Source organism: Thamnophis elegans, chromosome 1 (assembly GCF_009769535.1).
Source record: "Thamnophis elegans isolate rThaEle1 chromosome 1, rThaEle1.pri, whole genome shotgun sequence".
Lineage (NCBI taxonomy): Eukaryota > Metazoa > Chordata > Lepidosauria > Squamata > Colubridae > Thamnophis > Thamnophis elegans.
Window position 1 is genome coordinate 51,340,177 of NC_045541.1, and position 25,289 is coordinate 51,365,465.

The 25,289-nt window shown below is 41.1% G+C and overlaps 1 protein-coding gene across 1 annotated transcript in view; it reads right to left on the reverse strand.

Annotated features, from left to right (window-relative positions):
• Nucleotides 1–4,918: 4,918 nt before the first annotated feature.
• Nucleotides 4,919–25,289, reverse strand: part of LOC116507572 (glycerol-3-phosphate dehydrogenase 1-like protein) — a 29,744-nt gene continuing 9,373 nt past the window's right edge. The window contains exons 2-8 of the mRNA XM_032215800.1: nt 23,933–24,110; nt 21,036–21,176; nt 11,508–11,646; nt 10,214–10,326; nt 8,430–8,663; nt 7,201–7,307; nt 4,919–5,268 (exon numbers count right to left, since the gene is read on the reverse strand). Coding sequence (XP_032071691.1) covers nt 5,172–5,268; nt 7,201–7,307; nt 8,430–8,663; nt 10,214–10,326; nt 11,508–11,646; nt 21,036–21,176; nt 23,933–24,110 — 1,009 coding nt within the window. The 3' untranslated portion in view covers nt 4,919–5,171. The remainder of the gene's footprint in view (nt 5,269–7,200; nt 7,308–8,429; nt 8,664–10,213; nt 10,327–11,507; nt 11,647–21,035; nt 21,177–23,932; nt 24,111–25,289) is intronic.

Sequence of the window (25,289 nt, forward strand, 5' to 3'; positions counted from 1 at the left end):
AGGGCGGTCTCTCAGATAGCCAGATCCACTACCATGGAGCGCTTATAGGTGGTAAGTAAGACCTTGAAGTGCACCCGACGATCAACAGGTAGCCAGCGCAGCTCACGGAGGATCGGTGTTATATGGGCGAACCGTGGTGCGCCATGATCACTCGCGCGGCCGCGTTCTGAACTAGCTGAAGTCGCGGTATGCTCTTCAAGGGCGCCCCATGTAGAGCACATTGCAGTATTCCAGCCTAGAGATCACAAGGGCTCGAGTGACTGTTGTGAGAGCCTCCCGGTTCAGGTAGGGCCGCAACTGGCGCACCAGGCGAACCTGGGTAAATGCCCCCCTGGTCACAGCCGACAAATGGTGATCAAAACTCAGCTGTGGATCCAGGAGGACTCCCAAGTTGCGGACCCTGTCTGAGGGGTATAAATTTTGCCCCCCCAGCCTGATTGATGGAACGGTAGCCGAATTTTTGGGAGGAAAACACAACAGCCACTCGGTCTTTTCCGGGTTGAGCACCAGTTTGTTAGCTCTCATCCAGTCTTTAACAGCCTCAAGGCCCCGGTTCATCACATCCACCGCTTCATTGAGTTGGCACGGGGCGGACAGATACAACTGTGTATCGTCCGCATATTGGTGGTACTTAGGGCGCCAGGGGCCTGAGTTAGCTCAGTGGTCATTCAGGGTCAATAGGAAGGATATGTGCTTGCGCTGTTGTTCTGTAGGTCTTTCCTTCAAGGGCTATGCTACGACCATCGGTTAATCTGGGAGAGCAAGAGGAGGATCAGAGGCGTGGCTTCAAAAGATTATCCTCAGACTCCAGGTCAAAGGGGCTTGGTTAATACCTATCTGTTACTCCTCCCACACCTTCTCTGAAACATACAGTTCAGGTAAGACCAACTGCCATTTTAGCTTTTTTTATTGTCTCTTGAATGTGTAAAATGTGTCTTATCTTTATGTGGTTGTTGATGGATGTCTGCTGTGTCTAAATGCCAAGCATCCAGGAATTCTCCAGTCTTTTGGGTTTAGATTGGTCTAAGATGCTCAAGAGTTTCCCAGTTGAAACCATGGTTGAGTTTGTCCATGTTTGTGAGATTGAGGAGTTTTCATCAATGTCTTCCTGCCTGCTAGTTGATATTCATGGATGTGCTCTGCTACCTGTCTGTCCTACATAGTAGCTGTTACTATTTGTACACATAAATTGTGTGTAAACAAGGAGCAAACCCCACACTCACTAACACAGATGATGGTACCTAATCAGGTAATGAAACAACTGCAAAGAAACAACCAAGCACAGAGAGCACCAAGGACTCCACAACCCAACCCTGATTACCTATATTCTCTTCTATTGGAATTTACATATACTGTTTACAGGGCACAGATTAATTACTGTGTCACAGAAAACTGCACATTATATAAAAATTTAGTGAATAACTTTTATAATCCATTTCTTTGGAGTCTGAAAAATGTTCAAGGGCCAAGTTGTGGTGTTCTCTTTAATTGGTTGATGCTGTTTTCAGATTGGGAAGGCAAATGTCTTAATGGTGATTCATATTCACCGAAAGCTGTGACTAATAGAGAGGGTGCCTAGGAATGCTCCTAAAGCTTCTTGTGAAATGTTCCAGTAGAAGCAGGCTAGACCATGGGACTAGATAAGAATCTTAGGTAGGAGTCCATCCTAAGAACTCTTTTCCTCAAACCAGAGTATAGTTTGCTCCGAAAGGAAAATCTATAATAGTGCCTGTTGGATAACATTTTTTCTACAGTAGTCTTTATTTTTAGAAAGAAAATGGTGAAAATTAAGTGGCTTCTCTCCAGAACAGGGGTTCCCAACCACCTGGCCTGCAGCCCACTATTGGGACACAGCAGATTCAGAACCAGGCCGCACAAGCAGCGGCCAAGTGTGCGCACATGTGTAGCTCCACTTGCACAAGCAGCAGGTGCTCATGTGCGAAGCTCCACTTGTGGGAGCAGTAGTCACATGTGCCCACTGCTTGCACAAATGGAGCTGCCAGAAAGGTTGGGGACCGCTCCTCCACAACATGCAAAGGCTGAATGAAGAATGTGTGACAGAATTTGCTTATATTACACACCCTGCATTAGCCTTAAATAAAGGAAAAGGAGGGTGGGATGGAAGTCATGAGAATAGCAATAAAATATTAGGTTTGAGAAATGTGGAATGAGGAATAGGAGTTCATTTTCTAATCCAAATAGTTATACAGCTCAAAATATTAGTGTGAAACAGATCTATAAAAATAAGGGAGACAAACTATTTTTATATGCGCAATGTAAAACTTAAATGGCATCTTGTAAGGATGTTTTAAATACTTGAACGTTTTTTCCCTGTCTGTCTTGAAATAAAAAAAAAATTGCACTGCAGTAGGGTTTTTGTTTTGTTTTGTAAGTATTTATATCTTATGTTGATGAAATGTTATGAAAATAATACCATGGCATTCTTGATTGAGAAATGATTAATTTGTTGCTGGATTCTTGTTAATCCTTTGAGAAATGGCTAGAAGAAGAAAGTATGATGTGACAGCACACAACGTTTAAAGAGATTTTGACTGTTTTACTCTTGTATGTAAACATGGGTATATCAATACATTGTATGATACAAACATGTGGTTGCTTTAATTTGAGATTCTTTGTATGAGCGAGAACATGATAGCAGTTAATGATCCAATTGCAAAGTTAAATCCCTTTCCAGTGTTAGTAGGAAATACTCCAGCAAACCAATGAGCCTTCATACAGTCTTTAATCAGTGCAGAAAATAAATGTTGATACTATCTCAGTTAACAGTCCTGCTTTTAAACAGTTTTCTTTAAATACAAGGGTTTTCAAACATTTTCAGCTGCAGAATGTTACAGTTAGTCTTCAATTTATAATCACAATTGGAACTGGAGAATTTCCATTGTAAGTTGTGGCAGTCATAAATTGAATCACGCATCTGGATCCAAATTTATGAACATTTTTACCATAGGCATTAAACAAATCATCCTTCAAGGAATCTGGCTTTTCCAGTGGATGCAAAAAAAAAAAAAAAAAAAAAAGGTTATGAATTGCAGTCATATGACCACAAGATACTCCAGTCTTAAATGTGAGCTGGTTTTCAAGCACCCGAATTGCAATCATGTGATTGAATGGATGGCATGATGGTCGATAGGGCAAATTTACAAGTGATAAAGAACTTTTTCCCTGGCCGATATAAGTTTGAACTATCTTTAATGAACAGTTTAAGTCAAAGATAACCTGTAGTGTTTTTTTTTTAAAAAAAAAACTAAATTTCTGATCAAAAAGTAAAAGTGAATTTCCCCCCTCCCCTTCTTGGTTTCTCATAGAACCCCTTCAGGTTGGTCACAGAATGCTTGAGTGTCATGAAACACAATTTTCAAAACCCTGCCATAGTGTGTCACCAGGTCTGAGATCATTTGGAAACCAGTGCTGTGTCTAAGGCATAAAAGATGGCTTCTTTTCTTTTTTTTTAGGAAAAAAAGTGAAGGCATTAGTTTATATAAGTTGAATATCTTTTTAATAATGCCTACTTTGGCTTCAACCACATCAAATCTTTCAGGATGCTTAGAATTTTAAAACTAATAATTACACTGAATATTTGATTATTTGAGGTTCTTAGCAGTTAAAGACACTGAGCTTGTCAGCTGGAAATCTGGCGGCCCGGGTTCCAGACCTGAGCGCCGTGTGAAAGGGTGTACTCCCATTACTTACCCCAGCTCCTGCCTACCTAATATTTCAAAAGCATGCAAATGTGAGTAGATAAATAGGTACCACTTCGATGGGAAGGACTCAATTTAACAAACTTAAATTTAACCTTAATTCAGTATTTCATGCTATTGTAATTATATGTTTGGGAAAACAAAGAAGTAATTCACCAATTCAGAAATTTTGCTTTTATATGATGAAACCCATGTTTATAAAATATAATATTATTGATGTTCTTTAATTTCCCTGAATTTCAGGGGGGGGGGATGTGTCAGATCACTTTGTACGTGTGTGTCGTTTGATGCTCTGAAATATAAATGTTAATTTTTACATGTGTAATTTTCATTTCTCAAATTGAACTTGTTTCAGTTTATTGAAATTAATATTTGCTACAAGATGTAAATACAGAATTATTTTCTATTTATTTGTGAGTTAATTTAAAAGCTGGTTAATTATTTGATGTTCAAAATATTTCCATTGCATATGTTAAATTTGTGGAAGGTTCTTTTCGCATACTGTTCATCATAGGCGCATTGTTGTATCCATTAAAGAAATTTATTTCTAAAAAGTGTTAATGTTTTCTCTTATTTATGCATTTGTTTATCAACTGAGAAAATATGGAAGATGCTCACAGCTGCTTTCAAAAAATACTGTAGAATGATAAATGACATATCAAAATTGTATGATCCAGAATAATATTTTAAATAACCTCATTGGAATTTAGCCAAATTAAAAATGTTGTAAACCTTGTTGCCTCTTAGTATGATGTATCATTTTCCTTCGGAGATTTATATTGTCAGCAGAATTTGGAAGAGTCTTTGGGGGTTATATTAATGTAGAAAAGTTAAACAATGTGTATGAAAGAAAAAAAATGAGGTAAGAGGTAGACAAAGAGAAATTTGAAGAAAAAAGGCATGATATAAACTAGGGGTGTCATACTCAAGGGCTGGATCTGCCCCGCAGGGTACTTAGATCTGGCCCACAGGGCTGCTCTGTAAACAGCAAAGGACTGGCCTGCAGTGCCTCTGCCAGTGAAAATGGAGCTCGGGAGGTTCCTCCCAAACTCTATTTTCCCTGGCAGAGTGTTGTAGGAAGTCGTCAAAGCCGAAAACGGAGCTCAGGAGCCCATTTTCACTGGCAGAGCGCTCAGGCTTTGTATGGAACATGAGTGATGAAAATGACATTCCCACTTCATAGTCTTTTATAATTTCCTGAAGTCAATGCCGAAATGCGCTTGTCTTCACACTTGGTGCAGATGGTTACTCAAAAGGAATACAGAGTAATTTCCCTTAAGACCACAATGAAGTTAATACCAGGGCTTTTTTTTTTTTTTTGCATGTTGTGCGCTTGCTTTAATTCTCCATTGTCAAGTTGACAGACACCTTGCTTGCTGGCTTTATTCTCCATGTCAGGCAGACAAATCTTGAGTCGAGACAGACTATACTGGTGAGTTACAGGATTGGATCTTACATATGTTCCGGATGCTTTTGCAGGCAAGTGATGAACTCTTTGATTGATTTTCCTTGGTAGCAGATTAGGTAGATATTTGTGAATAGTGGAAACCTAGGAGAAATGCAGTTGAAGGTAAATCTTCAATCAGTATGTTGTTTCATGCCCTGTATAATCATTGATGTGTACACAAGGATCGGTATCAGTGAGGTAATTTTTAACTACCAATCTTCTTTTAACTAGCATTTTGTTACACTTATTTTTGTAGAACAGTGTTCTACTCTGACCTATGTATAACCCTCATAATCCAACATATCTGGAGGCCATCAGGCACTTAGATCATTTATCTGTGTCCCATACACTCTTGAATAAGTGTAGCATAAGTACAGTCAGTTTCCTGCATGCTTAACACATAAATCTGATTGATAATGGCCTTTGAACATCAACCAAAAAAAAGAAGATAAAATTGCTTTTTGTAAAGCAACAGGAACACAAAGAGAAGCATTATGAGGAAAACAGTAGGTTATTTTTGCTAGCCTAAATGTACAAGATCACGGTCAACTGCTCAGATTAGCTTTGATGCCCTTAGCTTTCAGATTTTTCAATACTGTGGAAGTGTCTGTAATAAAGATTATTTTCGCATGTCAGTCTTGATCTTAGAACTGATAATGGAACTTGTCTCATGATAAAACGCTACAGAATATTTAGATTAGGAGAGCTACATAATTGAAGCCTTATTAAAGAGAGTCACATTTACTATCGCTGAATAGCGAAGCACAGTTTTACTCTTAGCCTGCTATAATAGAATACAGCAGGTTTAACTATTGGATTTCTGTTATTTCATAGCTCTTAAGCATGCAGAATCGTTGCCATAGATTGCACCTAGAAGGTCCTCCAATTAGACATAATAAAGCTATCACTTCATTCATAATGAGTGAGAACCAAAACCCCATCGTTGTCTTGTGATTTGGAACAGCTGCTTAATTACCCCTAAAATAGTGTTTCTCAAACTTAGCAACTTTAAGATGTCTAGACTTGATTCCCAGAATTCTCCCGCCAGAATTCTAGGAATTGAAGCCCAGATGTCTTAAAGTTGTTACAGTTGAGAAAGACTGCCCTAAAGTGTATAGTGTCACAGAACTGTCTAAGAGGAAATCCTTAGAATAAAAACATTGGGAGCTGCCATAGATGGTTGGATAGGTAATTGGTTGCAAGCATGAAAAAATCTTTAGGAGGAAGCAGTCAATCCGTGTTTTCCAAGTTATCTACGGTATCTAGCAATCGAGTTTGGAATCTCAAGATCAAATTCCCCAAGTTATCTATCTAACAATCTAGTTTGTACTAGATTGTTAGATAACTTGAGAAATTTGAACTTGAGATTTGTATATTTAATTTTTCATGGATAGTGAATAGCAGTTTGGTTGAAAATGAAAGGTGCAAATTGTATAAATCAGAAACTTTTTGTTTACAAATTGCTATAATCAGTTTAAAATATCAATTAAATATCAATTGTGAAGGACAATGGTCATCTAAGAAGATTGACATCCTAAGTTCCTTCCTGTGGACCAACTTTAATTATCAATGTACCCGCAGTAGATCATGATGTAATCACATGGAAATGGAAACCAAATGAAAACATTAAACATAAACATTAAAAAGATATGTTCCATCTTTTGAAAGTAATTGTTTTATACTACAAATATGGAATTAAATATCTGTATATAATTTCCCACTACTTAAAAAAAAGAATGAAAAATTAGCATGGTGAGAAAAGTCCTCTTTGTGAGTAGCTTTGGATTTTTTGTTTACATAGATGTACAAATATGATTGCTGTATTATTGTGTATAATACTTGGACGTGCTACAACTAAATAGCTATACCAATAAGGGTGACAGGAAAACAGTTGAATTAGCTTGAGTTGTAGTCTCAAGTCACTGGAAATTTTAGATTTAGATTAGTGAATTTTAGAACAAAAAAACGGGATTATAATTGAAATATTCTGAATGACCCATGGGTGTATTTAGTATCTAAAAACAAACTACTTACTTGTCAAGCATATTCTTCTGTTTCAGGATCTTATAGACTTCAGCTGATGTTTGAGGTCCTTGTAGCTTCTGTCCATTCAACATTTCTTTTTCCAACTGTTCAATTGTCTAAAATAGGCAAAGTATGAATTGCTTGTTTTAGAACAAAGGGAAATGGCATTAAATTCTATATAAGCTGATGAACAAGTCTTAAAGCTCAAGCAATAAAATGGCACCCTTTATCCTGTTTTTGTATTTTCCAATACAACTAAATAAGCAGGATTTTGGAGCAATTTCTAAACTTACTTGAGCTTAATAGTTTTAAAATTATGAAATGTATTATAATTTAGAGCTAAGCTACATGTGGCGCTAAACTTGCATTCACACCTTAACCATTGAATGAACCAGTTGGCTGGGTTCACAAAATTGATTTACTCTAAGGGACCTACTGTGACTTTTAACAGTATTCAATCTTCATTGAAAACAACATAAAGGCCATCTTCATTTTTGAAATATGAATTCAGTGATAATTGGATAACTCTAGGAGATGCAGTAAAGTGAATAATGGGGAATCTGCTTAAGAGGCGATGCATTCTCCCCGTGTTTACAATGTGGGAAAGCAGTCTCAATTCAAACATAAAGATGAGGGTTTATTTTTTTTAATTATAAGGGCTGACTTTCAAGAAAACACAGGACTATGGAGGTTACCTGTACTTGAAAACTTCTTAATTAAAAATTCATATCCTTAAAAATTCAGGGAGATATTCACAAATATATCTGCCTTGAAAGTAGCTCATGTTGAACTATAGCCCAGTCAAACATCAGGCATTGAGCATAGGAAATGGTTTATGATTTTTATTAGGTCATAAAATGCTTTATGATCATCTTAGGTCATTAAATGGTTTATAAAATTTGCCAAAATGTCAATTCCATGGAAATCATGGCTCCCAGATTTTGGATGCTTTCTGTAAGTTAGCCCACTTGAGGTACCTTGGTTGAAAATATTTTGTCCCATGATGTACTATTTTGTCCAGTTAAAGGTTACAGACATGAGAGTTGTAGTAATATATGCAGGATATTATCAGACATGTCAAATCAACTTCAAAAGCATGTTGAACCCCCCCCCCCCTCAGCCAGCAGCATCTCTGGCCACTTCCCATAAATTGTGCTCTACTAGGCTATTTAGATTTATCTTAAAAGTGCAGCCAACTTCTCTTCCTCATGCAGGGGTATAGCAAAACATGCCCTTACTTTTCCACCACGTGCAAATGCTTCGGCCACCTTCCTGTTACGTCCCCCATAGCATGTGGTAATCAAATCTGCAACTCCACAGCTTTCCAGAAATGTATTTATAGAGATTGTGCCCTTGCAGAAGATTTTAGCAAAGGCAATCATTTCCATCAGGCCCAGGCGAATCACAGCTGCCTTGGTGTTGTCCCCAAAGCCCAGCCCATCACAGAAACCAGCTCCAACAGCCACAATGTTCTAACAGCCAATGGAAAAAATGACAAAGAAGAAGGAAAAAAAGAAGTCTTCGGTTTAAAACATCAGATAATCTTGGGTTCTAATAACTAAGAGCAAACCCCACTCCTTACTAGCATTGATGACATTACCTAGTTAGGTAATGGAACGTCTGCAAGAAAACAAGCAAGCTCAGAGAGCACCAAGAATCCTTCAAATCTTGGGTTCTCCCACACAAGACCCATAACTACCACTTTGATACCATCTACCAGGCTGCCCAGCTAATCCAGATTTTAATTATGTTTTATAATTTAATACATAACAAACCCAGCTAGCAAAAACTGAAACTGTGGCTGAACAAACTACAGCTTAAAATGTTCTACTTAGTAACTGTAATTAGTGCTAAAAATATATGGCTCTTATGTAGTAATAATTCTGTTTCAGACATATATAAAACATAAAAATAATGGATTTTTTTGAAAAATAATAAAAATATTCTAAAATAAACAAATGCTTTTGACATTAAATTTGTAGTCAGCAAAATAAATCAGATTATTTATATACCGTATTGTTTGGTGTATAAGACATACTCCCCCCCCCCAAAGTGGATGGAAATGTCTGTAAGTGAGCCTTATACAGCAAATGTTGCCGAAGTCCTGCCCACCTATCGGCTACCATCCTTTGGAGACTGCCTCCCAGCAATTTGCAGCCAACAACAAACAGCCTGGTCAGCTTCAGCACAGCCTGATCTAGCACAAGCAGCTAATTAGCAATTAGATCTGTCTCCTGGAATACCACCTATCAGCTGTTCCTGGCTGCAGGGATCGCTGCCACCCATTGTCCAGTCAATCATGGTTGCTGCCTCCACCTGCCCCATTTTCGGCATCCCATTTTTTGCCCGTTTCAGGGCAGCGGGCCTTGCTGCCACTTCCACTTATCTGGGAGGCAGATCCAACTGCCAATCAGCTGCTCGTGCTAAATCAGGCTGTGCTGAAGCTGACCAGGCTGTTTGCTGCAAGGAGGCAAATTGTTTCGTTACAACAGCACTGAAAAAAAGTGACATGACCACTTTTCACATTTACGACCGCTGCAGCAGCATCATGGTCACGTAATCAAAATTCAGCCACTTGGCAACTGGCATGTATTTATGATAGTTATACTGTCCTGGGATCATGTGATCATCTTTTGTGACCTTCTGACAAGCAAACTCAGTGGGGAAGCCAGATTCACTTAACAACTGTGTTACTAACTTAACAACTGTGCTTAGATGTGGCCTGTGGGGTTGCCCTGGAAACAGCGAAGGACAGGTCTTCTGTGCCTCTGCCAGCGAAAAAGGAGCTCATGAGAGTCACATGTGGCTCTCCTGAGCTCTGTTTTCGCTGGCAGAGGGTTGCAATCTCGGGCCACCACAGGCGCTCTTGACACAAGTGACGTTGACCTGGCCACGCCCACCCTGGCCATTCCCAACCCGGCCTACTGAGGTCAAACACAACCCTGATGTGGCTCTCAATGAAATCAAGTTTGACACCCCTGGTATATCATATGAACATAACTACTTCCTTGGAATAACAAACCTTTAAGGCCCCACAAAGTTCCACGGTGTCACAGTCATCCACCACAGTAATTCTGAAATTTGATGTTTGCATTAATTCTTTTAAGATCTTCCCATTTTTAGCATTTTTAGAACCTAAGAAAAGAAGCACAGGCGTTAGAATTTTAACTGACAATAGAAGAAAGCATTTGACTGGATAGAATTATTTCCTCTATGATTTTTCGTTTAAATGTCTGTATGTGTCAAAAACATTCAGAAAATGTTTAAAATAGACAATTTTCCTGTGAAAATTAGCTATCAAGTGAAATATTCCAACTTGGTCAAAAGACAGTGAAATAAATATGAAATAGAAATAGACTTTCTGAGAAAAAAATAAGACTACATTATATTCTTAACAGTAAAATGGCAAAGTCAACTGAACTGTAATGAAATATTAATATAAAACCTATGCAGGGGACACGTGTGCACATGCATGGCGGGGTGGAGTGCATGTGGGGGGGGCTGTCATTGCATTTTGGGGCCGCACAAGCACCCCCCGGTGCCCCAGTTTGGGCCTGGAAAGCCTCCTGCACCAATCTGGAAACAAAAAATGGGTGGGGCGGGGCACATGCGCGGTGGCAGGGCATACACAGAGGTGTGTGTGTCACATGTGTATGCGTGTTTGGTGTGTGAGTGGGGGTGTTGCACGCATTGCATTATGGGCGTGGGTGCACCCACAAGTGCGCACTTTTGGCATGCAATGACAAAAAGGTCATCACTGTCCTAGAAGAAAATAAAAGAGATTGGTTTTTACAGTAGTTGCTGTATGGTGGGAGAGTAGATTAAAACAATTTAGTGTGCCATTGCAAACAAAGGGACCATGAGGAAAATCTGGATCTGCAGTATGGACTAGCTGCATGCCTACAATATACTGACTGGCTTCATAAACAAGCTATTCAGTTTTTGATTCTGTGCCTCCCATTCGTCAAAAATTGGTTGAATAAACTAAGGTTTAAGCAAACAACGGTTAATTTAAGAGTGCCGGATATTACTTGGGACCATTCAGCCATGAATTTTACCTAGTATCTAGGTAAAGCCCACTATCTTGGGCTTTCTGAGCAAAAAATCAGGATGCAAATTTAAAAGATGAACAGGGAGTGTGTGAGAAATGCTGCAATAGCATACAAAGAATAAGAGAACACGAAGCCTTGGCTGGTAAAAATCTACGACTATTATCCAAGATATGAAGGTTTATAAAAAGAAGCTGGCTGACTCCATCTGCTAGTTGTGGATTCATTTCCCTGGCATGAAAGACCAATAATTTATGAGTCAATTACCGATGGTAGTTTCACAGAACATTTCATTTGCCACTTCATTGGCAATGTTGGCACCCATGAGCACACTCATATCTATCTTCAGTTTCTCTCGGATGATGTCGCTGATGAGTTTCAGGCCTTCAGGGCCTTCGTCTATACCCTACTTAACAGAAAAAAGAGGGGTCAAAGCAAATCCAAGTTGAACTGCACTGCAATAGATTACAGTAGTTTATGGAACAGGTTGTTTTGTCTGAAAATTGGGCCAAGGAACACATACGGATGACCTTTTTACCCAAGAATCAGCGCTACAACAAACAGGTTTTTTTCCTTTCTTCCTTCATGGGAGCTGACATTTCAGTTTCATTTAAAATGAGAAGCTTAGAGTAAATCATGAGAGATGACCAGTCCATTCAAGCTGTAGTATCTGTGTTTCCAGGGTTCAAGGCCACAGCTTGTACTAGCAATGCAGCACTTGCTCTCATTGGATTATATAGTGTTAGGTAAGCCCAAACTCAGTGATGACACAGCAAAATCCAATCGAGTTCTATCTTTATTTGCTTATACCCAATGGACAGAATCTTGCCAAACTAAAGCCATAACCTTCAACCCTATTAGATATATCCTGAGAGATTAAAGAGTGTGGCTCTTCCTCCCTCCTCATTCAGTTTGGGTCTGCACAGTCCCTTAATTTGGGCTTTTGGGTGGAATGGTGGATCAAAGCACAGTATAATAGGCAAACTCTGTCCACAGCCTGGAGTTTGATCCTGACAGGGCTCAAGGTTGACTTAATCTTCCATCCTTCCAAGGTCGGAAAAGGAGGCGCCAGATTGTTTGGGGCAATATGCAAAAAAAAAAAAATGCTTACATTGTAAACTGCCCAGAGAGTGTTGTAAAGTGATATGGGACAGTGTATAGGTTTAAATGCTTTTGCTATTGCTATATATTGACTCTTCGGTAGGAAAGCTCTGTGCTGCCAAGACTCCCCTCCACTGCTTTTCCAGGGACACACTCAATGATGGGTTCCTACTGGTTTGGACCGGTTCGGTTGAACTGCTAGTGGTATGGCAGCCTGGGTTGCTGGAACTGGCTGCAACCCAGGCCTGCCATGCCCCCGAACCGGTTCCCTGGTTTCTTCTGCAGTCGCCAACATGTGTCTGTGCATGCGCACAACAGTTTTCAGTCAAATGCACATGCGCAGCAATGCACGGTGCGTGCATGCACGAGTGAAGCAAGCAGTGTGCCCCTAAAACGCCCTCTCAGTGGTGGGTTTCTTACTGGTAGTAAACCAGTAAGGAACTCACCACTGTACACACTTCATCACAGATAGAAAGGGTAGCCTAAATGAGTACCATATAGGCAAACCTCATATTAGGAAGGTCAGATGAGCATCACTAACATAATACAATACAATAACAGAGTTGGAAGGGACCTTGGAGGTCTTCTAGTCCAACCCCCTGCCTAGGCAGGAAACCCTACACCGTTTCAGACAAATGGCTATCCAACATCTTCTTAAAGACTTCCAGTGTTGGGGCATTCACAACTTCTGGAGGAAAGCCGTTCCACTGATTAATTGTTCTAACTGTCAGGAAATTTCTCCTCAGATCTAAGTTGCTTCTCTCCTTGATTAGTTTCCACCCATTCTTCTACCCTCAGGTGCTTTGGAGAATAGCTTGACTCCCTCTTCTTTGTGGCAACCCCTGAAATATTGGAACACTGCTATCATGTCTCCCCTAGTCCTTCTTTTCATTAAACTAGACATATCCAGTTCCTGCAACCATTCTTCATATGTTTTAGTCTCCAGTCCCCTAATCATCTTTGTTGCTCTTCTCTGCACTATTTCTAGAGTCACATGATGGTACTTTGGATTTTCTGATCCGGTTCAGTTGCTATGTTCTGATTTTCTAATGTTCATTTATTTATTCATTCAATTTCTATAGACACCCACCTTAATCAATGACTCTGGGCGACTTACAATTCCAAAAGTATAATATGATAAAAACACTAAAAAACATTTTTACAAACTCAAAACAAAAATGTTGCTTTTTAAAACAGATTTTTAAAAGGAGTACAGGTAGTTCTTGACTTATGACCACAACTGAGTCCAACATTTCTATCGCTAAGCAGGGCAGTTTTTAAGTGAGTTTTGCCCCATTTCATGAGCGTTATTGCCATATTTATTAAATGAATCACTGCAATTATTAAGTAAAATCATGCAATCATTAAGCGAATCTGGCTTCCCCCATTGATTTTGCTTGCTGGAAGCTGGCTGGGAAGGTTACAAAGGGTGATCACATGACTTCAGGACAGCACAACTGTCATATATATTGCCAAGCAACTGAATTTTGATCACTGGGAGGGGAGGCTGAAATGGTTTTAAGTATGGAAAAATGGTCAGAAGTCAATTTTTTCAGTGCCATGGTAACCTCACAAGGTCACTAAATGAATGGTTGTAAGTTGAGGGCTACCGGTATAACATAAAATATACTCAAACCATGACGTGCGGTGAGGATTACGGTTGATGAGGCAAGAGCGCGGCAGCGGCGAGAAGCAACGTCCCTGCCGCTGTGTCGGACATAAACGTGAGACCCCTGTCAGACACAGCGGCAGGGACGGAGGAGGCAGTGGGCAAGGCCATGCCACCTCGCCTCCCCGCTTCCTCCGACCCCGCCACTGTGTCTGAGTCCGACAGGTGTTTTGCGTTTATGGTGGACATAAACGCGAGATGCCTGTCGGACACAGCGGCAAGAACGTCCCCACCACTGCCGCACTACGCCACCTCGCCCCCGCCTCCTCTGACCCCACCGCTGTGTCCGACAGGCATCTCACATTTATGGTGGACATAAACGTGAGATGCCTATCAGACACAGCGGCTAGAATGTCCCCGCCGCTGCTGCGCTCCGCCGCCTGCCCCCCACCGCTGTGTCAGAGTTCGACAGGTGTCTCGCGTTTATGGTGGACATAAACACGAGACGCCTGTCGGACACAGTGGCGGGGACGGAGGAGGCGGAGGGGCAAAGCGGCAGCCGGCGAAGAAAGGGGAGAGGAGGAGGAGGAAAGGGAGAGGGGAGCAGGACGGGGCTCCCGGTGGGGAGAAGAGGAAAAAGGGAAGGGGGGCACAGCAGGCAAAAGAAAGAAAGCGCCAGCCTGCCAGCAGAGGCGGGTAAAAGACCCACTTCTGCTGACAGGCTGCCCCTCTCTTCTCAAACAAGGCTGCCCTCCCTGCCTCTGCCCCTTCCCACTCTTCTCAAACAAACTCACTCTCAAATGGAGAGAGTTTGTTTGAGTGAAGTGAAGAAAGAAACACACGCACCCACCCACCCACCCACCCACACACACACACACAAAAATTATTCACAATAAAAAATTACTTACAAATTAAATTACAATAATTTTGAATTCCTTCCCCCTCCCTCCATCCGACCCACATACCTTTTCCAGCTGTGTCATGGAGGATTTCAACTCTCCTCTTGTCCGCCCGCCATGATGAAAATGTAAAAAATGTAAAAATAAAAAGGCAAGAGTTGCTGCTGCCAGAGCAGGAGGCGAGAGAACCACGTGCCTCCTTTGCATAAGGAATTTTTTGCCTTTTAACCCTTGCTTAACTCTGCTCAAGTGATCATAACGATAGTCTAAAGGAGGCACGTGGTTCTCTCGCCCCCCCCCCCTGCAGTTAATCACTAAGCAGAGTCATCCACTGTGACTCTGGCAGCAACTACCTCTGCCTTTTTCCTTTTAATTTTTTTTTCTTTTCATCATGACACTGGTGAGGCCCTGCCTCCCGCCTTCCCTGACTGCACGTCCCTGACTCAAACACACAAATGCAAAATAATGGTTCTGACTTATAGAGGAGATATTTTTCATATCAAAGCTGTCATTGCCGATGGGCAGCACCAGGTTGATTTTGGATGATTTGGGAAGCAAAGCAAGGCTGAACCTGATTGGTTCTTGGAGGGGAAACCACATGGGAATTCCAGGCTGTTGGCTGCACTGAGAAGCTTTAAACTATCTTGGAAGAAGATAATGGCAAATTCCTCTCTTAACACTCAATAGGAGAGCTTCTTTAACATTTTTTTTTAGCAGAGCCATCAATTTTGAGCCTAGTGGAATATTCTATTTAGCACCTAATTAATCCGATCTCATTTGTCAAATGATATCTCCATGGAAACATACAATCCTTTGTGTACATTGCTAACTTAATCATATTTGCATCATTATGTTTTCTAGAAGTAGGTGAAAGGTCTTTACAAAAACAGAAGTGGTATATGTAAGAGAGTAAGAGAGGACTGAAAGCCAGAGAAAGGAGAAGTGACCTTTGGCCAAGATTTGTGTGATCTGCTGACTGACTCACCACTCTGTTTTGTTTTTTTTATCTTAATGTTTAAACCAGCCTGGAAAAGTCATTTGAAGCAATTGTTACTTCAGTTTTGAAATACATAAGAACCGCTGAACTATAATTCAATATTCTGGAAACAAGCTGCTTGTCTATGCATTTATGAGACCGTGAAGCCACAGTTGAGTTTTAAAACGAATAAAGGGGAATAAGCATAGTTTTTAGGATGCTTATACAAAGTACAGTATCTTCCTTTCTTAAAAGTATTCCTCTATAATAATGCTTTTTTTTTTTTAAATGTACAGAATTCCAAATCCCTTTACTTAAAAACATGGATTAATTTCACACATGGAGTTAAAGCAGAATGTAGTTTAAGATAGCTAGCACCCACCCTTCTCCTAGAAAAAATGAAAATTTTTGAGAAATATTTAAAAGGCAGGATAAAATATTTCCCCTAAAGAGAAATAAAAACTTAAGGGAGACAGAAACTCAGAGCCTCAGCTCCCTATCCCCAAGCAGATACTAGGCTAAGGCCAGCTTTAGAAATGCAGATTTGGCAATCCATTACTCCCGGAAGCAAGGTCTGAACAAAGGTAGGGTTAGCCCTCAGCCACAATAGGAATTGCCCAACAAGCCGCTTCATTGCATCAGCCAAAATCCAACCAAGCTCAAACAAACTTCTAGGATTTGTACATGGCACCATGAGAGTCTGACAACAGCCAATAGAATACATCAGGGGTGGGTTCCTGCCTGTTCTAACCTCTTCTATAGAAGAGGTCCCACAAATTTGCTGTACCGTTTAGAACCGGTTCCAGCTCCCTCCCCCTGACCGGTCCCGCACCATGCTTGCCCCGCCCGCTGCTCACTGATTGGCTGGCTCACCAATCGCCCCACCTGCCTCTAAGAGTAAGGTGACCAGACGTCCCGCTTTTGGTGGGACAGTCACGATTTTTAATAATTTGTCCCATGTCCCGCGGCGTGTTCAAAAAGTCCCAATTTTCCAAAAGAAAGGAAATCAATTTTAAAAAGGATGCCGTTAAAAAAAAGTTTTTATTTCTCTGAAGTGTCGTTCCTGATGTGGCCTTTAGAGGGCAGTGGTTTCTCTCCCTCCCCTCCTGCACATGCGCGTGCTGATGCGTGCCGTTTTTCGCAGCGCGCCGAGGAGGCAGGTGGGGATCCGGTTGGGAGAGGCTGGCGATGGGGGTGGCTTTTAAAAGGGTTGGGGGGCATTGGGGGAAGGCAATTGGGGGAAGGCTGCTTTGCAACCACCAGCGAAGTCCCATCCCCCCTGCTCTTGCCTTTCCTTCTGCTTGCTCCATCCCAGCGGAGGCTGAGCCCGCCTCTTATTTGGGTCTCCTGCATCCCCCCCCCCAAACGGAGCACCCCATTTCAATCAACGAGGGGCACAAAGCAGGTTGCAAACACCCCCCCTCCCCCCAAGGCTGTAGGCGAAAGCTGCTCTCCAGGGTCCCGTCCCTGTCCTGCCTTTCCGGAGCCATCTCTGTGGAGGTCCTTTTTGGCTTTAACGCGAAGCCTTGAGGGGGGAACAGGGCACGCCCAGGCACCTGTCTCGGACTCTGCCCCTGAATCAGGAACGCTGGAGAAGCGAGTGCGGATCACTGGCTTTTTAAATCAACTTTTTGGAAGGAGGATGGGAGGACGGATGGGGCGAATACTAAAGGCATCCCGGCTGAAATCACTTTTAAAAAAGCCATTTTTAAAAAATCCCACATTTAAGGCGGTGAACAGATCTAATGCTCCTTCTGACTCCCCACAACAGAGAAAGGGAGGGGGGGAAGAAAGTTAGGGAAGGAAGGAAAGAAGGAAGGAAAGGAAAGAAAGAGGGGAGGAAAAAAGGAAGGAAAAGAAGAAAGGAAAGGAGGAAGGAAGGAAGGAAGGAAGGAAGGAAGGAAGGAAGGAAGGAAGGAAGGAAGGAAGGAAGGAAAGGAGGAAGGAAGGAAGGAAAGAAGGGAAAAAAGAGTGACTGGCCTCATTTCATCCAAGCAGGTGTTCATGCCTAAAATGGGACTAGAAACTCCTGATTTCTTGTCTGGTGCCTGAACCACTACTAGGCAAACTGGCTCTCTTATCCATATTTGATCTACTGTGACCAAATATCTTCCAAATCGTGCCAGGAAAGCAGCTCAGCACAGCTGCATTGAGCAACAGGAATTATTTTTACGGCTGTGTAGTTTCTCCTTTTGCAAAACTAGCAGATTAAACAGCAAACTCGCCACAAGATTGCAAGTAACTTCTAAAACTTCTCCTCAAATAGCAGTTATCTGAAACTACCCAGTGAGCAGAGTTGGGTGTTGATATTATGTATCTCTGTATAAAGCCATGAATTTGTTATAGAAGGTCATAGACAAATAGCTGTCCCGTGAGGTCATTACAGGTGTCTGGAATAGAAGAACATGGGTGTTTTCTGATACGGAAGCATTTGTATAAAATAGAGTGCAACATTGACTAATAAACAATAGCTCCAAACTTAGTTTTAAATTCATACATTTAAATTCATTGCTATTTTCACATACTATGTGAACGAGACAGTTTTTATATTCCAACACTTCAGGATACAGTGTTAAGCTTATTGCATTGGGAGATTTTGTACAACATTTGCTTAAAATATTTAAGAAAAAATGGTTGGATATTTTGTTGTTTAGAATGCAAGACAAGCACACTTCAATTTTAAGGGACTGGGATTATTTCCATATACTGTACAACTAGACCTCGATTTACAACCACAATTGACCCTAAAATTTCCATTGCGAAGTTGCGAAGCAAGACGGTTCCTCATTTCATGACCTTTCTTTCCACAGTTGTTAAGTGAGTCACTGCAATTGTTAAGTGAACCATGCAGTCATTAAGCAAGTTTGGCTTTTCCCGGTCACTTTGCTTGTTGGAAAACAGCTGGGAAAGTGACAAATGGTGATTGCATAATCCTGGATACTGCAACTATCATGAACACATGCCAGGTGCCAAGCAAATTTTGATCATGTGGTCATGAGGATGGTGCAGTGGTCATAAAGTAGAGAAACAGTCACAAGTCAAAAGAGCAACAAAGATGATTAGGGGACTTGAGGCCTAAACATATGAGGAACTGTTTCTGGAACTAGGTATGTCTAGTTTAATGAAAAGAAGGACTAGGAGAGACATGATAGCAGTGTTCCAATATCTCAGGGGTTGCCACAAAGAAGAGGAAGTCAAACTATTCTCCAAGGCACGTGAGGGTAGAACAAGAAGCAATGGGTGGAAACTAATCAAGGAGAGAAGTTGTGAATGTTCCAACACTGGAAGTTTTAAAAAAGATGTTGGATAACCATTTGTCTGAAATGGCGTAGGGTTTCCTTCCTAAGGAGCGGGTTAGACTAGAAGATCTCCAAGGTGCCTTCCAACTCTGTTATTCTATTCTAACATATACTGTTTTAAAGACGCACAGAGGGAACAATCCTCCAGGCTTTAGTGACTATCACTAAGTGTTGTAGCTTATGATTCTTGATGAATGTATTCTATTTTATTTTTCTTTATGTACACTGAGAGCATATTCACCAAAGACAAATTCCTTGTATGTTTAGGAGTTTAGCTTCTCTCTCTTGAAAATGTAAGCTAGCATAAGGCATTATAATGCAAGCTAGCCTTAGCTTTCAAACAGTTCATTTAGTGACCAAAGTTATAATGGCATTGAAAAAAGTGACTGATGACCATTTTTCACACTTAGTGACCGTTGCAGCATCCTCATGGTTGTTTGGCAACAGATTCGTATTTATGATGGTTTCATGTCCTGGGGTCATGTAATCGCCTTTTGTGACCTTTTGACAAAATATAAATTTTTTAATCAAGCCCTCCCCCCCCCCTGGTCAATGGTGTCCCTCTTTACCAATCTGAAAATCTGGTCACCATATCTAAGAGTCCTATCTAAACCTTAAAATCTTAAAGCTGTCAAGTTTGAACATCCCTGGGTTTTTTTTTCTAAAGGGTTAGGGGTAGAAGGGTATTGTAACTTGACAGCTTTAAGACTTGCACACTTCAATGCCAGAGTTCCTGAGCCAACATGATTGGAGGAGGAATTCTGGGAGTTGAAGTCCACAAGTCTTAAAGTTGTCAAGTTTGAACACCCCTGCGGGTTTTTTCTAAAGGGTTAGGGATGCAAGGGTCTTGTAACTTGACAGCTTTAAGACTTGCATGCTTCAAATGCCAGAGTTTCTGAACCAACATTTTGGTTGCTAAGCAAGGGCGTTGTTAAGTGAGTTTCACCACATTTTACAAGTTGGCCACTCCCACTCGGTCACATGGCTGGCAAGCCACTCCCACCCAGTCACATGGCTGGCAAGCCACTCCCACAAAGCAGGCCACATCTACAGAAGCGTTTCCAAAAATTTTTGAAACCCACCACAGGAATACATGTTCTTCAGTGGTGGGTTTTGATTTATTTTACTACCGGTTTGCTCATACATGCTCGTGTGAAGCATTGGGGCAGGTGGATGGAGCCTCCCACTGCTGCCACTACTGATTTTCCAGATCTGGGGTGAACCGGCAGAAACCCACCTCTGATGTTCTTGCACAGGAACAGAAGGCTCAACCGCAAAGTGGAAGAGAAGCTAAACACCCCCCCCCACACACACACACATTCAACTCCATGTTGTCAGCTGCCCAGAATCACATGTGCTTGGTGGTTCTGCTTCATCAATAAATGGACCCTCTTTCCAATCCGCTTCTAGCCTCCATTTTGTCTCCAGTGCTGTTCCCCTGGCTTGGAGTTGAACCTGATGGATATTTCTCCCAACAGTAGTTTTTATGGTTTCTAGATTGTATGAACTTATCCATTGTGATTTTTTTAAACTGTGATTTATATTTTGGATAAACCATAAGCTCAGTTAAATGTGATTTGTTCCATAAACCATGGTTATACAAACTATGGCTTAATGCAGTGGTGTAAACTGAGCAGTACTTCATGCATTTATATCAGTTATTTTTAAAATGGGTATGTGTATTTATTTAACTGTTTATTTTTTAATTGCTGTATACTCCAGCTTTCTCCCAGAAGTAGCATTTAAGGGGGTTTATAATAAAATAACAAAATTATACTGATATTTTAAAACACATGTCAAAAAAAGACCATTATTAACATAGATCCCCAGCAGGCAGCTCCCACAGCTTCCCCCTGCCCGAAAGGGGCTCGCTGGAGCTGACACCTTTCCCAAGAAAATGCTATTCCTTACCTTGATCAGTGAAATCCCAATTGCTCCTGCTTTTACATGACCAGTAAGTTGCTCGCAAATTTTGGGAATAAACTGATGAGGTACGACAAATATTAAAATATCAGCTTCCTCTGCTGCTTCTACTACTTCTGGTACAGCAACCTGAGAAGAAAAAAGATTACAGCATTCTCCTACCGAATACTGAATGAGGAAGACACCGCAGGAGATGTTTACCACAACAAAATCAAGCACAGAGAACATAGAACAAGACATAAATATTTGTTTGCTCAACAGTTTGTGCAAAAGTGAAAAATGCAGAGAGCTGGAACATAGGCTTGGCTACAATCTAAATATCACATGTATTTATCTTTATTGCGATGTTTGCACAGAGGTGTTTAAAAGCATGCAGTTTGTACACATAACACCAGTGCTTGTTTCCTACAGCAATTGCAACAGGTAATTCAGATTCCTTAAAAAAAACAAGAGGCTTTGGCCACATATGGTAGTTCAATGATGGTGAACCTTGTTTCCCTCGGGTGCCAAAAGCACATACCCGTAATTAAATAACTCCCTGCGTTGTGCCCACCTATGCATGTGCACACGACCCCCTGCGCATGGCTTTCTTGGAGCCTGAGGAGCGAGAAAACGGCCTCCTACACTTTCTCAGGCCCGCCGGAGGCAGGAAACAGTCCATTTCCCGACTTGCAGTGGGCCCGGTAGGTCTGTTTTTGCCCTCCCCAGACTCCAGAGCCTTTCCTGGGAGAAAATGGCCTCCCCTGCCCCGGAGGCCCTCCGGAGGCTGGAAACGGCCCAACGGGCCCACCAGAAGTTCAGAAACGAACTTTGGGGGGTGGGGCAGGGGAGGCTGTTTTTTCCCTCCCCAGGCTGGCCCTCAGATATGGTTCCACGTACCACCTGTGGCACATGTGCCATAGGCTCGCCATCATGGTGGTAGTTTATTTGAGAACATCCCATACAGAATTTTGTTCCTGCCACAAAGAAGGAAGGGCTTCTCTTGCAGTTAATTCAGAAAGAAAAACTACACAGCTTTACATTGACAATACAGCTAGTCCTCAACTTACTACACTTCATTTAGCGACTGCTTGAAGTTACATCGGGACTGAAAAATAGTGACTTAGGACTGCTTTTCACAGTTATGACCATTGCAGCATCCCCGTGGTTACGCAATCAAAATTTGGATGCTTGGCAACTGGTTCACATTTATGACGCTTGCAGTGCCCTCGTGCCATGTACTCTCCTTTTGCAACCTTCTGACTAGCAGTCAGTGGAAGCCAGATTCAATTATCAGCTGTGTTACGAACTGCAGTGATTCACTTAAAGACTGTCACACTGAACAACATAAATGTTGGGCTCAATTGTGGTCAAGGTCTACCTGTGCAGAATTCTTTAGGGAGAGGCAGATTTAAATTTCATCAATGAAAATAGCCTGAGACATTTTGGTCCAGTATTCTGGTGTGTCTCCAACAAAGTGGGAAAAAAGAAGGAAGGCTTTGCCCCAGAATGGCATCACTGCACCTGTGCCTATGTGCCTATGTCCTGGTGGTATATCATGTGCACTGTATGTATGTTATGGCTCTTTATCTTGGTTCTTTCTTGCCAGCAAAAAAACAGGCCTGTTTTTTGGCTACTAATTGCCAATTCTTGCATTTGTGGGGGCCAGGTTAAGTGAGTCTGGTTATGTCTTTCATTCCACTTTTGGAATTAAAAATGAAGGGTTTTTGTTAATCTCACACTTATATCATTTCTTTTTGGAATGTTATTTTTTATAGGTCCAGGTAGTTCTTAATTTATAGCCACAATTGGACCAGTATTTCCATTGTTAAGCAAGGGAATTGCTAAGTGAGTTGCAGCTAATTTTATGACTTTTGCCACGGTTGTTAAGCGAATCACTGCAGTTGTTATGCACGTCACACAGTCGTTCAGCAAACCCAGCTTCCCCCATCGACATTGCTTGTTGGAAGCCAGCTGAAAAGGTCACAAATGGCAATTGTGTGATCCTGGGACACGGCAACCATCGCAAATATATGCCAATTGCCAAGCTCCTGATTTTTCATCCTGTGACTGTGGGAATACTCAAAGGATCAGAGGTGGGTTCTTATCGGTTCGGCCCCGTTTGGCCGAACTGGTAGTAACTTGGCGGTTTGGGTTGCTGGAACCGTCAACAACCCAGGCCTGCCACACCCCCGAACTGGTTCTCCTAACGGGGTCGCCATGTTGTTTTTCAGTTATGCGCATGCGCAGAATAATTTTCAGTGCAAATTTTTTTCATTTGTAAGGTTTTGCACATCCGCAGACCTTTTTATCTGCAAATGTGCACGCGTACAGAGAGCGCGTCTGGTGTGGGCGCAAGCAAAGTGTGCGCAAAATTTTTGAGGCACCGAACCAACCCACCCGTCAAGGATTGTAGGAACAAGAACCAGTCATAGGTCACTTTTTTTCAATGCTGCTGTAATTTCAAATGGCTACTAGACAGATGGCTGTAAGTGGAGAAAACACGGTGGTGTTTTTTATTTTAATAGGCACACCTTAGAACCACTGTTGTGAAATGGGTAGCTATATACTGTAAATTGTTTAAAATAATGAAATAAAATAACATGCTGAGAAGAGATCAGATGCAGGGTGCTGCAGCTAAACGTACATTATGACAACAATGAATAATTAAAGTGCTAGTTTATTTTATATGGCACATTCTGCTTGGAATTTAAAAAAAAATCTGGCAATCACGTTAAGTCAATTGGTCCATCTCATCTATGTCCTTTAAGTTTCAATGTCACATTATGAATTTGAGAGTTGTAATTTGTTCTTACCTAAATTAGTTATTTGTTCTACTTTCTTTGAACTTAACTGGAATATAATTTAAAACTGAAACCTTCCTGATATGTTTTACTGTCACTTACCACGTTTGGAGGTAATTTATGCCCTGGGAGATATTTCACATTTTCATGTTCTTGGTTAATGATCTCGGTGAGTTTTCGACCATTGATTAGTTCTTCAAATACCCACATCTTGACAATTGGGTCAAACTGGTTGGAGCTTTTGGTATTTTGGCCTATGATTTTTGCAATGGCAGATCCCCTTTAAAAAGAGAGAGAGAAATGTGAAATTGCAACTATTTATATGATTCATAGAAAGACCATGCTTTCTTACCTGTTAATTGATTGTATTAAATAAAAGAAAACGAATATACATGCAACTCCAACAATATGATGTACTTTAAAAATAGAAAAGAAGTAAGTAAGTAAGTAAGTAAGTAAGTAAGTAAGTAAGTAGTGTTTTCCAACTTTTTTCAGGTCAATAGAGTACACAAAAGTTACAACCTCAACCTTTTGCTTTACATTTTTAAATATTTCAAGCATCTCGGAAGGAAGGAAGGAAGGAAGGAAGGAAGGAAGGAAGGAAGGAAGGCAGGCAGGCAGGCAGGCAGGCAGGCAGGCAGGCAGGCAGGCTTAGAAATTATCCTTGGAATCTTTGAATTTCAATTTTGCATTGAGCAGGTTTTGCATTCTATGACCTTAATTGCTCACTCTAGCTTTAGGATTCTAGGAAACCTTATTGTTATTCAGTTCTTATGAATGTAAAGTCACTTTGCATAATGAGATGAGTAGCATAGCAATTTAATAATTAAATGAATAAAGAATTATGCAGGAGACCCAAGCTTCTATTTATTAACTTTTTCTATAAAGTCAATAGCATGCCAGTAAATGGGCTGTGCAAATAAACAAAACTCCATCTGCGCGATGCAGGCAGCACACAAAAGTATACCACCACCACCCGGTCCATGGAAAAACCAGTCCCTGTTTCTCAAAAGTTTGGGGGCTGCTGCTATAGACTGTATCAACTCTGTTTGTCCAGTTGGATGACTAGCATTAAGGTGGACACAGTTACAGTGTAAAAGATCAGGTTAGGGACAGATCATCACAGAGAAATGAAAATGATGGTCCAGAATTAATCAATTAATTGGCCAGATGATTTGCCCCTCATTTTCCATTGGTCATGTCTGTTGTACTATAGTAAATCATACCTAGGATCACTTTGAGCCAAGCTCAATTGGAAGGAGATTTTTACATGATTTATTCAATAACTTTCAAATGAACTAATATTCACATGCTTTACAGGTGCATATGTTAAAGAAGGGGGAAAAACAATAGCAAATGATGGGATTTCTATAACTTGGGTAATAACTTTATCTTTTTGCTATACAAAGCTTAACAAATTAAAGCATTTACCAAAAGAACTATAGCAAAAAGTGGAGAA